The sequence below is a fragment of the Aplysia californica genome, unplaced genomic scaffold (assembly GCF_000002075.1).
Source record: "Aplysia californica isolate F4 #8 unplaced genomic scaffold, AplCal3.0 scaffold00198, whole genome shotgun sequence".
NCBI classification, from domain to species: Eukaryota; Metazoa; Mollusca; class Gastropoda; order Aplysiida; family Aplysiidae; genus Aplysia; species Aplysia californica.
In genome coordinates, this window is record NW_004797468.1 from 1,000,665 (window position 1) to 1,014,685 (window position 14,021).

The 14,021-nt window shown below is 38.2% G+C and overlaps 2 protein-coding genes across 4 annotated transcripts in view; one reads left to right on the forward strand and one right to left on the reverse strand.

Annotated features, from left to right (window-relative positions):
- Window positions 1-306: 306 nt before the first annotated feature.
- On the reverse strand, window positions 307-13,049 carry LOC101862187 (U6 snRNA-associated Sm-like protein LSm4). Its single transcript, XM_005098967.3, has 5 exons — window positions 12,940-13,049; window positions 8,769-8,810; window positions 6,661-6,759; window positions 4,163-4,337; window positions 307-1,648 (listed from the first exon to the last, which is right to left on the reverse strand). The coding sequence occupies exons 1-5, from the start codon at window positions 12,940-12,942 to the stop codon at window positions 1,560-1,562; spliced, it is 408 nt and encodes a 135-aa protein (XP_005099024.1). The 5' UTR covers window positions 12,943-13,049; the 3' UTR covers window positions 307-1,559.
- Window positions 13,050-13,258: 209 nt separating this feature from the next.
- The window catches only part of LOC101862416 (uncharacterized protein C8orf76 homolog), an 11,517-nt gene continuing 10,754 nt past the window's right edge, over window positions 13,259-14,021 (forward strand). The window contains exon 1 of one of the 3 annotated variants that reach the window (XM_035969939.1): window positions 13,259-13,334. In XM_035969939.1, the coding sequence (XP_035825832.1) occupies window positions 13,299-13,334 (36 nt within the window). In that variant the 5' untranslated portion in view covers window positions 13,259-13,298. Of the gene's footprint in view, window positions 13,543-14,021 lie in introns of all 3 variants that reach the window. The other 2 variants (XM_005098968.3, XM_013082891.2) reach the window with 2 other exon arrangements.

Sequence of the window (14,021 nt, forward strand, 5' to 3'; positions counted from 1 at the left end):
GGGGGGTATTGCTTGCAAAAACAAAAGAAACATTTGAAACTCCAAAATATGTCACAAGCCTTTGATCCTGAATGAGAGCATCACAAGACACCGACATTTAAAAATCGGAATCGTGGGTATTACGATCCTATTTTCGTAAAAGCAAGAGACATATAAAAGAGAAATCACAATTTTACAAAGAATTTACTCGCTCAGGTGCACCCCCAGCAAATTATTGAGCACAATCACAAAGCCCAAAGCACATCCCAGACAAAGAGGGACAAAACTTCAGGGTAAACCGACGAAGTAAAACAACAAAACCTGGTGTCACTTTTAGGTGATAATTTATTCATGTACAAAAGCATTACCGTATTTCATGGCAGCAATATTCACAATATTACAAAAATGAATGAGATTGACATTGACCTATCAGAAAAAAAGCCAATGTATTCTGTTTTAAAAGACCTGACCACTTTGCAGTTGAATATATTTCTGAGAAAATGAAAGGAGAGCAGCCACGATGTAACATGCAGGTCAAATGCACAGCCTCATACCGTCAAAAGATATCTTTGAGTTGTAAAGTGAGAAGCAAAATGATTGCGATGGTTCTTTTACATGGAAAAAATCTCAACATTTTTGTTTTTGCAAATGTGAAATATTCACAGAAAAAAAGCCTTTCAACATTAAATTAGCTCATGTATCAAAAACATTTGACGGCTTTGTATACTGACCTAGACTGTTCACTCCATAATCCCCAACAAATTGACTATTCCACCAAATGTAAATGGGAACTGGAAACTACATTACACAGACAGGAATAGAGAGCACAAAATTATCCTAAATATAGTCGCAAAGAAATTAACATCAACAGTATCCTCTCCACGCACTTCTACACCCCCCCCCCCAAAAAAAAACAACAACCAACAAACAAACGAACAAACATTAACAGTATACACTAGATCTGTGTACGTTCAACTCTTTTTCTCAACACCCACAAGCACACACACGCACCGGTCTGAACAAACATGAGCACCGAGCACGTTCATAAAGGACAAGCCCAATTCTTCCCAAAAAGTCACGTATACAATATGCAATCATATCCACACATACAAGCACATCTCTCACACAAACAAGCGTAGTATGACCTTTTGTCATTCATAACACATGAACAGTTTCACTTTGCTCACACAAACTCAAACATACTAACAACCACTTATCATAATCCAATGGCTTACAGCAGTGAGACTCGTCGACTTAAACTTGTCAGTTTTTCATAATCTTACTCACTTTTCACGCTAGGAGTTATCTGAAACAATCATTGACAGCAACACACTCATAATTTTTGTGCAAGCCTTTGCTTTTCAGAAAAATTCCAGCGCTTCTGTAGGCACTTCATAGTGTGTAATACCAGAACTTCAAGAGCTTACAACAATGACACTTGACTGCCTTAACATATCCATCTTTCATATTCCTCTTGTTCAAACTTGCACCTGAAAACATCTGCAACAATTCCCCATGGTCATACATTCAGGGAAACCATTTGAACACATACAAAATGGACAAAACCTTCCATGCTGTTTTCAGTTACCCCGTCGATTTCCTGGCTTGTTGCCACCACCACCACCACGACCCCCACCACGGCCTCCGCGACCACCAGGCTGGAAAGCACCTGAAAAACAGCGGACACATCGGAACATGAGCATGACAGAGTTTACTCTCTGTGTATACATTAGCGGAAGAACTACAGAAAAAAAGCTTTTTTTATCACTTATCTGGACCACAGTGTTTTGACCGCTAAATTTGTTAGAAGGGAGGACACCCTACTTACAGACGATTCGTTGTGACTCCAAACACTGGTCACATGATTTGTACCGTACCAACAAATCCCAGGTCTGTCTATAACATTGTCATTTACAACCACATTGGTCAAAGCAAAGTCAGCGTTATATGACTATGGCTATTTAACCATTAAACACCACTTGAAGAGGAAGACAAGGAGGCAGAGGCCAGAACTGCTGTGGAGAGGATGATGGTTTTAGGAGCACAGAGAGGAAGCGGAAAATCTGGCACCCTTGCAGGAAAGAACAGAAGAACGTTCAACCAGATGTGCACTGGCACAATCAGTACAAAGACCGTTAGTAACATTTTGGAGAGAGCAAAGGAGCATCAATGGACGTATTTGGAAAGCAAGGATGTTGCTTCCTGAAACAATGGAACAATGGAACACCTAGAGCAGCATTGCCTGAAATCTATTGATTCTGACCTAGAGCGGCCTTGCGCGACGTTTCAATCGCCAAGCGCACAACCTTTTTGTGGTATGCATTTGCATGAGGTCTTGGAAGAATGTCTGATTAGAACCGATAGAAACCGAGGCTAAAAAACGAAAGTACAGTAGTTCTCCTTTCTTTGAGTTTTCGTATGGTCAAAATTAACCCAGAAACAGGGCGTGTTTGTGAATTTTAAAAAAGTAAATATGACGAAAAGGAGGGTGCGATGGAATTCAAAGTTGGATAAGTTTCCAAGAAAACTTTGAAAGTTGATTTCTCGGTCTACAATAATACTGTATTTTTAAGTCATACCAGTTGGTTATTTTTTTCATTTAATGAAACAGCTAGGTACCAAATGAAATCCCAATAGTCACAACCATAATGAGAGAAATAAATAACTAGACAATACTGTGTCGCAACGGAAACTGGCTCATTAGAAAAAAAATATTCTTTTCCTAACATACAGCAGAGTCCACGAATCTCGAACACGAAAATCACGAATTTACGGGTATCTCAAACATAATACTTGGTCCCGTTTCAGACCCTAAACTTTCTTTCTATTGACTTCACGGAGTTTCCGAACACTCGGAATACGCAACACTCGAATCTCGAACCAATCCATTTCGCATTCTCAATGAAAGTCCCAGCTTTACAGGCTTTCAGGCCACAAGCAGGTGTTTCTTTGTTATTGTTACAGCCAAAACATGGTCCTTATCTCACCATGAGAGGCTGGAGGAAGAGGGGACGAGGAAAGGGGGTCGGGGAGGGATGCTGATCGCACCGCACGACTGGCTTGCGACGCGCGTGCAATCATGCTGTGGGACGGGTGCGGTGCGGATGGCAAGAGGCATTACTTTCTGTAAGCCAATGAAATGAGAGGAAAGGAAGGACTTAGGAGTCGGCTGTGCATATGTGAGATTTTCTGCTTTCCACTTTTTCATCTGCTTGCTTTCACACCGTCAACACGTTCATCAAGGGAGTTAACGTTAGTTTTTTTTATATTTACCTCCCTTGACTTTCTCTCTATTTCTTTGTATTTGGGGCTTCCACGGATATGGCAAATTACAGAAATCTCAAACACTATTTCAAATCCCAGACAAATTCGAGTTACCAGTGTTTGACTGTAGTGCATTTTCCCCTGATCACTTTGTAAAGAATCTTATATTTTAAATTAATCTTTTTTTAAAACATGTGTCATGATACGGTGGAATTAGGCGCTAGTCAATTTTTGTGCATGTGGAGTTATTGGTATCATCTGAAAGCTGATTTATTTGCCTTGCTTCCAATGAAATAAATATCATTTATCTTGAATAGAACTCAAGATATCTGCATTTGAAGGATGTGAGGTCGCCTGGTTTCAGTGGTGAAATTAGTGGGAAAATGGCCGCTAAAGATTGGTAACTCTAATACTTAAAAAAAGAGTCTTTGAAAACTGAAAAATGACATTTTTTGTGCCTTTAATCGATGTTTTCAGTAACATTCACATGAAAATATGTTTTTAAATGGACATAAAAGAGGTAAAGCCAAAAACATAAAAATTGTACAGTGGGAAAATGCCTGTTTCTCCGATTTAATTCTTTTTGACTTGCGCTTGATTTCCCCACACTGCCTCACATATGTAATATATGTATGATGTTTTTTAGAGGATTATGTTGCTTTTCCAGGATATCGGGGCATGCACCAGGGCAAATCTCCAGGAGCCAAATAGTTATCCAGTAGCCTACGAAAAGGTAGAAAGCACCCTCTGAATGTCATGTGACTATTGCCCTGTAAGTTTGGATTATAAAATAACGTTCTTTTCCTAGGCACCTATAAGGTCTCAACCAAAACACTTTTACTTCTATTCCAAGTGTGAAGCAGCCCTGTCTCCTTTATTATCATTGCACACAAATAACATACATAGCAAACAGACTGACCTCTTCCTCGGCCTCTCTGACCGCCACCTCGGCCTCCTTTGAAGTCACCTCTGCCCTTTGACTTCTGAACTACTTCCTCTTTGACCATGTCTATGACCTCATCGGGTATTCTCAGATACTTGATGGTGCTGCCACGGATGTAGCATTCTGGCATGCGCCAAAACCTGTCGCCATCCTGGGGACAGAAACATGAGATTAACATGAGAAAAAATTACAGCAATGACGTCCATAATGTATACTTTTCCTCAAGACGAAAACAAAAACTATGCAGATGTATAGTTTGGGGTTTTTTTTGGCTCTAGTCTAATGGAAACTTGGCCATGGTTTATTTTTTAAACGGTTAATCCTTTTTCTGACTGCAAAAGTCGATCTGCAAGTTCTCAATAAAAATTAGGAACTAGCTTTCAAGTCTTATCTCATCATCTAAATCAAATTTTCAAGAAAACAGTTACACAGAGTTAGAAAATAGCATTGATGATTATGTTGATGCAGTTGTGATGACTACAGTAGACATCCTATGATGCAGTGTGTACTCTTTCCAACCAAAATACTATACGCCCTCTTATGTGTGCTCTACATTCATACATGGAATCTGAAAATCATCTTTGTGAAGAACTCCACAGACCAAATTATGCTGTATGAGGTTTTTTAACAAAAAAGGCACCAAAATACAGCGACCAACCAGACTGTAAATCAAGCAGACCTTGCTAATCAATCGACAGAAAAACCAGACTGTAGATCAAGCAGACCTTGCTAATCAATCGACAGAAAAACCAGACTGTAGATCAAGCACACCTTGCTAATCAATCGACAGAAAAACCAGACTGTAGATCAAGCACACCTTGCTAATCAATCGACAGAAAAACCAGACTGTAGATCAAGCAGACCTTGCTAATCAATCGACAGAAAAACCAGACTGTAGATCAAGCAGACCTTGCTAATCAATCGACAGAAAAACCAGACTGTAGATCAAGCACACCTTGCTAATCAATCGACAGAAAAACCAGACTGTAGATCAAGCACACCTTGCTAATCAATCGACAGAAAAACCAGACTGTAGATCAAGCACACCTTGCTAATCAATCGACAGAAAAACCAGACTGTAGATCAAGCACACCTTGCTAATCAATCGACAGAAAAACCAGACTGTAGATCAAGCACACCTTGCTAATCAATCGACAGAAAAACCAGACTGTAGATCAAGCAGACCTTGCTAATCAATCGACAGAAAAACCAGACTGTAGATCAAGCAGACCTTGCTAATCAATCGACAGAAAAACTAGACTGTAGATCAAGCACACCTTGCTAATCAATCGACAGAAAAACCAGACTGTAGATCAAGCAGACCTTGCTAATCAATCGACAGAAAAACCAGACTGTAGATCAAGCAGACCTTGCTAATCAATCGACAGAAAAACTAGACTGTAGATCAAGCACACCTTGCTAATCAATCGACAGAAAAACTAGACTGTAGATCAAGCAGACCTTGCTAATCAATCGACAGAAAAACCAGACTGTAGATCAAGCAGACCTTGTTAATCAATCGACAGAAAAACTAGACTGTAGATCAAGCAGACCTTGCTAATCAATCGACAGAAAAACCAGACTGTAGATCAAGCAGACCTTGCTAATCAATCGACAGAAAAACTAGACTGTAGATCAAGCAGACCTTGCTAATCAATCGACAGAAAAACCAGACTGTAGATCAAGCAGACCTTGCTAATCAATCGACAGAAAAACAGTGTCCACAGAATCCCGCCAAAAGATGAGGAGTTTGGGAGAAAAAATCAGTGTCACAAGAACCCGAGTAGATTAAGATTACTTAACAAACTGAACATGGCAAATTAACATGTACATTGAAAACATACGCAAATAACACATATAAATAAAGATGTGTATATTCATATCTTTTATTATAAATTGCACAAATATGCAAACAAAAATGTGTATTTTCATGTCTATTACAACAAATAAAGTAGGTCTGTTTAAAGTTAAAACTTCAGCATATCCATGATGATAAAATCTGTTGCATTTCAAAATCTTTAAAAAAATAAGGATAGCTTGTGATATTCTATGAACAATTTTTGAAAATAAGTAAGTAATGAAACAAGTGCTTGTTATTTTTTAAGTCAGTGTCATTTACCCAAAGATAGACAGAGATGTCAAATGCAATTTTATTATTTATACATTACTAAAAATGTGTGTTCTAAAAACGCTGTGTCTCTTGTACACATAATTATATGGCAATCATATTACCACCCTAGCATTTTACTTCTTGCTCTATTCCTAACAGAAAAGGCAAGGTTGAGTTACTGACAGGGCAAGGTTGAGTTACTGACAGGAATCGGACTGCAACAATTAACTCAAAGCAAATACAAAATGGATTAATACTTTCTAAATTTCAAATAATTTTCACAACAATTATTCCAAAAGCCTTTTTTCTCTCAGAAAAATTATGGGGTTTTTTCTATGAAGAGATCTGCGGTTACACAGCTTACCCTTGATGTGCAGATGACTTCGCGAAGATTGATGTTCATCCAGTTGTCACAGCTGACCAGATGGCCGTTGTATGTTTCACCATTCTTCAATTCCACCAGCTGAATAAAGAAGAGAGAACAAAAAAAGACAATGACAAAAATGTCATGGTCCCACACACACACACAGTTTATCTCACACAGGCCTGGATCACTAACAGCAACAACATCTCATACAGGTGGGTTTTGATGAATCAAACTCAAAGAGACTACAGCTGGTTCTAGTTCACTATTATAATGCAACTCTGGTAATATGTATTGTGTTGTAAAGATTTCAAGTCATTTACACTTCAAATGCACACCTTTCTGCCTCGTATAAAAACATAAAGTACAGTTGTGTGTTTTAGCACATTAACTCTTTTTATGCGGGCTACGAGTATACTCCTAACAAGGACTAAGCCCGGCTCTGAGTTAACTCAGAACAGCTAGGGTTATACGGTCACGTCAAACAGCTAGTTCTGCTTGTAACTACCAAAATACGCAAATGCGGGTGCTTGCTCTGTCTGAATATTTCAATTTTACAATGAACAGCAGTTTCTTTATTTTCAATGGGTGTAGAAGCTTGAAAAATGTCTCGAAAACGCACATTCACAACCAACGAAGTACTTCAAGAAATGGCACTGGGTTGTGAGAGGGAATAAGACTAATTTGATGAGAGTGACCATTGCCGTATATTCCGTTGTGGGTGATAACGAACAGGAATTAAGCCCCGGTTACACGAAATGATAAATTGTATCAGATTCGTTGCATGAGAGAACAGTCCATTTTATCGAACTGTGTTGTCTGTTTACACGTTCCAATCTATCGTCCAGTTTTCTTTCAATTGAGGAGATTCCTCGTCATAAAGCCACCATGTCTCTTTGCGACAACAGCAATTTGCCTGCTCTCTATGTGAAGGTTTGGAGCTCTGGACCTAATGAATGAAAGGTGAACACTACCTCTAGATCACAGAAGCTCCCCCCCCCCCTCTCAGGTACATTTTGATATAGATCTAGCGGAACAGTGTCTTTAGAAAAGGGTGGCCATACTGTAGGCCTACCGTGTTGTGTGTAGAACCGGAAGCTTTGACTTGACTGCAGATGTGCAATGCACCGAGTGACCATGATGCACAGCTTCACTATTGACGACCAACTAAATAATAAAATTGCTAAAATATAAATAATAACGCACCAAATCAGGATCACCGCAAGCAACTTTGCTTATTTTGAGATGCTGATTCCGAATATGAAATCAGTTTTTACCTGCGTAATCATTAAAAAAATTTTGAGCCCTGAGTTTAATTTTAATTCTGCGCGGCAGCAAATTTCAAAGTGAATCTGCGTCACAGCGCATCTCCCTCAAATCTGACCGTGATCGCACGGAAAATATCAAGCAGCGCTGGATTTCTCGACCGAGTCTCCAAACTATCGTGCAATCGTCCAAATTTTGAACAATTTTGTGGTTACATCTAACGATTTATCGTATGATCGCTAGATCGTCCTGTTTTTGTTCAATTTATCGTTACGTGTAGCTGGGCCTTTAGAGTCATCTAATAGTAATTCAGATCATGGAGAAGGGACCAGTACTGGAATTCATGCAGTATTGATGGGTAGGGCAAGATCTGTAAATCCAAGGGGGTGTCGTGGGCACAGCAATCAGGGTCAAATTGGAGGGTGGAATACACTTCAAACTCTACATGGTGCAATTGGTGTAATTCCTAACCACATACATTTTCAGATACTACATTTAATTTCTAACATAACTGCCAAATTTCTATAAAATCTAAGAGTAAATGTAAGAATTACAGCACTTTGAAATATACACCCTAAATTCCAACTCATATGGCGCAGTGGCCCCAGGACTGGAGCAGAGTCCGTGGGGGTACGGCCAGGATAAAAAGAGTTAATATGCTGAAGGAACAGAAAAGCATTAGCCTAAATTTTTAAAACATAAGACTAATGCAATGACAGACATTTATCTTTAATACTTGGATTTTCTTTAGCCAAACATGATGCAATTCTTTAAATAAATTTTAAGTAAGAATATAAGCAATTTTTGACGTGCTTTATACATTTAAAAGCAAACAAATTTACCATAGGGTGGTTGACAGCTGTTCTCAGCAAGGACAGCGGTAACTGTGGAAAGAAACAAGACAAGGAATGATAGTCAAACAAAGCAGACCACAACAAAACAGCACACAGAAAACCAAACAGAATTTGTCCACTCCTGTGAGTTCAAAACAAAGCAAATTACATTTATTGAACTGCACTTCAAATTTTACCCAGGAACACAGAGAAAGAAATCGACTATGAAGAGAAAAGAGAAAGACAATGTCAGCACAATGAGATAGCAGGCCCCATTGACCGAAACCTGTTGAGTACACAGGTCTCATTTTTACTGTCAGTAAGGCACCTTTTGGTTTCATCTCAAATACAAATACTTAAGGTATTGCATGCGAAGTGACTATTCGGACTTGAGTCCGAATAGACAAAAATTATATTCGGACTCTGAATTGAGTCCAGCATGACGTCCGTTCCGACTTTCGACCCTTGTTCCTAAATATTTCCAGCACTTACGAAATTTTGTTCGATTATAATGATAACAATCGAGACGTGAGCTTTAACATCCAGTTACTAGATCTATCTAAACGGACCCTCCCTGCATCATTAGTATGAACAGAACAATCAAGTTCAGTTGACCCTGCCCAGTGCAAAGTTAACTATGTCGACCAATGAGACTGCGTATAGCAATCACGCACTCTCGGCTTGCTGGGGGAAGAGGTGTTGGGAAGAGGCCATGGCTGTCGATTTTGTGTGATGTGATTAACCCTCATCCTGCGGGGGCTGGGTTTATGTCACCCAATAAGCCTGTTTCGGCACCTCGCCTTCGTTTCGATCCTATGTCAGTCTGGCCCCTGGCTCAATGCACACACGCCGAGCATCATTTCCGTTCCATTCGGGTCCCACGTCGGACCCGCATTCACGCAGCTCAAGTGTGTGAGCGTCAGTTTGCTTGACTTTGTGTACGCATGTGGCCTTCTTCTAGAACCGCCTGCCTCGGTTCATAACCGAGGCATACATATCTCATTCAACACGCCAAGTTGATAGCTCTAGATGTTCGTCCAATGAAATTATAGAACAAATTGACCCACTTAGACATGACGAGCTCGAAAGTAGAATCAGGAAACAGGACTTCCATTTTTTTAAATACAAAATCTTTCAAATGAGCTTGATTTTGTATGAAATGATACTACCTGATAAAAAATAAGCTTGATAGTTTTGAATACCATTGTGCAGGTAAAATGAACAATTTGAGTGCAAAACATTCGGAAATTGACCTATATCATCCCCTTTCAAACCCCAGATCATTCATAACAGCAAGAGCATCTAAAAAGGTTATTCGAAGAACTACTCGTAATGTCTTATCAGCTTAAGAGAGGTTATTCATGTGTTCATAAACTTTATAAAAAAAGCTATAAAAGATAGTGTTATTTTCATCATCGAATAACGCACTCCCACGGTATTCATGGCAAAAACACAAGTTTCCAGGCTCACTCGCTGTACACCAACAGTGCACGCTGAGAGAGTGACCCCGGCGCCCTGCCCAGAACGTCCGACATAATCTGTTGCTAATAAGATTTGCATCCAGGGTTGGTGATTTTTTTGATTTTTTAAATAAAAATTTAAAAAATCGATTTTTTAAATTTAAATCAGATTTTTAAAATTTAAATCGGATTTTTTTATTTTTTTTAATTAAATGTCGACACAGTTTGGGATTTTTGGTGGCTAAAAGTATGTTCTTTTAGTGTAGAATGCATTGTCTTTATTTTAACTAATGATTAATTTAAGCAACTGCAAAAGAAAGCCTTAATCTGCTATTATCAGTGAATTATGGCTACAGACAAAAAATGAAGAAAATGTCAGTCTAAAACTAAAAGGAAAGGGGGGGAGGGGGGTAATTATGCATAGATAAACTTGTATTTTATTACAGTGTGCGTGTGTGTGTGTGTGCGCGCTTGTGTTTGTCTAAAAAGAAAAAGAAAATGCTAATTTCAATTATGAAAAAAAAGTAAATTGAATACTGTATTAATTTACTACTTACAGTGACAGGGGGGAAAGCAGACTTTTAAGCATGATTATATTAGTCTACTAAACCGTATATCTATTTTATAAAACCAAGGAAAGGAATTCTGAATGTTTAAAGACGTGAAAACAATACATTTTTTTAAAGTGATTTAAATCACTGAGGTTTATTTTTTTTAATCAAGTTGATTTAAATTTTTAAAAATCAACTGATTTAAATCAACCCAACCCTGGTTTTCCATTATGAAAAGAAAGAAAATTGAATACTGTATTATTTTACAGTGACAGGGGGGAAAGCAGACTTTTGAGCATGATTATATTAGTCTACTATACCTTATTATATCTGTTAAATAAAACCAAGGAAAGGAATTCTGAATGTTTAAATATGTAAAAACAGAATACATTTTTAAAAAAGTGATTTAAATCACAAAATCAAGTTGATTAAAATTTTAAAAATCAACTGATTTAAATCAACCCAGCTCTGATTTCAATTATGGGGAAAAAAGTAAATTGAATACTGTATTATTTTACAGTGAAAGGGGGGAAAGCAGACTTTAAAGCATGATTATATTAGTGTACTAAACCTTATATCTGTTTTATGAAACCTAGGAAAGGAATTCTGAATGTTGAAATATGTAAAAACTGAATAAAAATAGATTTTTAAAAAAGTGAATTAAATCACTGATTTTTATTTTTAAAATCAAGTTGATTTAAATTTAAAAAATCAACTGATTTAAATCAACCCAACCCTGTTTGCATTTCAACACAGATGCACGACAAGAGTTAGGTATATTAGAAATTAATTACAGAAAAACTATAACACACAACAAAATGTAATTAAACATGAGGAAAGACCATTTATTATGGTGGTGGAAGTGATCATGATGCTGGAGTGGTGGTGGAAAGACCCTGAGTTGTGGGTTACCGTGTACCACGGTAGACAAAATATCTAATCAGACTTGAGTCCAAATAGATTAAAAAATCTAATCGGACTCGAGTCCGAATAGAGCTGGCCATTTCAAACTAAACATTTATTTACAATTCAGTAGGCCTATGTTTTGCTGTTTGTCAGTCTAGCCATCATTATTAAGTAGCCTACAGCAAGACATGCCGTTAAACTTAGAAATGACGCATCTTTCTGATTGGCTGCTTATTTTAGTAATATGATGTCATCACTTCCTGGGATACCCAAACATGGAACGACGTGTTTTCGGTAACATTTCGGATTTTCTAGATCTAGATCTAGAATCTACATCTAGATCTAGATATCTAGATCTAGATCTAGATTCTAGATTAGATCTAGAACTAGATTCTAGATCTAGATCTATTAGGCCTACCTGGACATGATGGAAGACCGCACGAAAATTGCCGTAAAGACGCAGGAGGACTAGATAATATCTAGATCTAGAAATCTAGATCTAGATATCTAAATTTAGATCTACCGCCCTCCTGCATTTTTAATCACTAATACATTTTTAAAAATAAACAACAACTTCAAAGTCAAAGCAACTCTACAAATTAGGCCTATAATTTATGGAACTGTTGGTCAGTCGGGAGGAGGAAAAGAGAAAAAAAAAACTGTCCGGGACCGGAATCGAACCGCTCCAAAAGTCATTGCTCGACATCAAACGCAGACGCGCTATCAAATCAGCTATCAGAAATTCCGAGAAATTTGTGTAGATTAAGCATAATATACATAGACACTTCCATCTTTGGTGCCATGCGGTTGTCTATACTTAGATGTAGTCACGTGATCGGAGGGGTATCCTGGTCTGACGTCAAACAAGATGGACGCCTTACCTAAAAATAGTTTGCATCATTTCTACTTTTAATCGCATGTTACAGCAAGCCTAGCAGTCAAGCCGCCACTAAACTAAGTACGGCTAGCCTCATTGTCAGTTTGAGATTTAAGCCTAGATCTAGATGTAGATCTAGACTCTAGATCTAGATTAGATCTTATTTAGAAGAAAGTGAAAGTAAGTCGTCAGTCGAAGCTTCATGAGTGTGACTGATGAAGGTTTGATTCAATAGTGACAATAGCGGCGGATAGCCTTAGCCTACGGGAGCAATTTATTCTCATGCTTTATGAGTCTCTGAGACATCGTAATGGTTTCCAATACATAATCTAAGATTCATATTCCATTGCACATTAAGTTTAAGACTAAAAATGAGTTAATCTCACCATTGTGTCTTTACCCGAAGTCAATTACACTAGTAGGTTTACGATTGCTTGTCGTACCAACCGCTTCATTCATGTGTTGACAGTTTGTATTTTTGGCATAAGAATAAAGTCGTAAAATGTACCGACAATGGATGCCCAGGGGAAAAAACCCAGACTGTAATGCTTGAACAGATTTGCTTTATTTGAAATTATTTGGATCTAATGAGTCTATTTTACTGTAAAGGTCATAATCAAATAGGTAAGCCTATGAACAGCTTCAACTAGAAATCTACCAGTTTTGCAGCTAACAGAAGTACAATTTTTAAAGTTTCAAAACATGAACTGTGTTGTTTATTTTAAACGACACTGGCCCAACCTGAATGAGGAGGACTGCTGTGAGCGTCTTTTTCACGGAGGTAGACTAGGCTTGTTTAAATATAAAAGAAACACAGAGATCTCATAAAGAGACTGTTGCATGGTCTCTCAAGAATTTTTCATATTTCTTTGAGTGTTATTGAAATGGATCTTCAATTAGGTTTTGATGATGAGGATTTGGATTGTTATCGGGGGAGCTCTGAAGGCGACCGCCACCTACCATACAACGTCAAATTATGCACACCTCAAGTAAGTTAAAGCTAAAGAACATGATAGAAGACTAGATCTAATCTAGACTCTACATCTAGAATCTAGATATAGATCTAGTCTGCACATTGATTGGAATTGAATGAAGACTTGCACATCGGAGGAAGTAAATGACTCATGACACGGCCTCTTTGAACATTATTATTATTATATTAGCCTAGCAGACCACCACTAGATTTCTAGATCGAAGTGGCTATTCGGACTAGAGTCCGAACAGCCACTGAAGGCTATTCGGACTCAAATTCCAGTGCATGTGCGCAATCACCGGTTGTACCGTAAGCGAGGTCTATACTCGAGTCCGAATAGTCTCCCGTTGCTATTTGGACTTTAAACTACTGGCAGGCTATTACACACCTATTATACTGCGTTTCACGACTACAAAGGGATCAAAACATAAAATTCACAATCAGTCCTTATAAGACAGCCCCCCCCCTCCCCTTTCCCTCTCTCTCTCTCTCTCT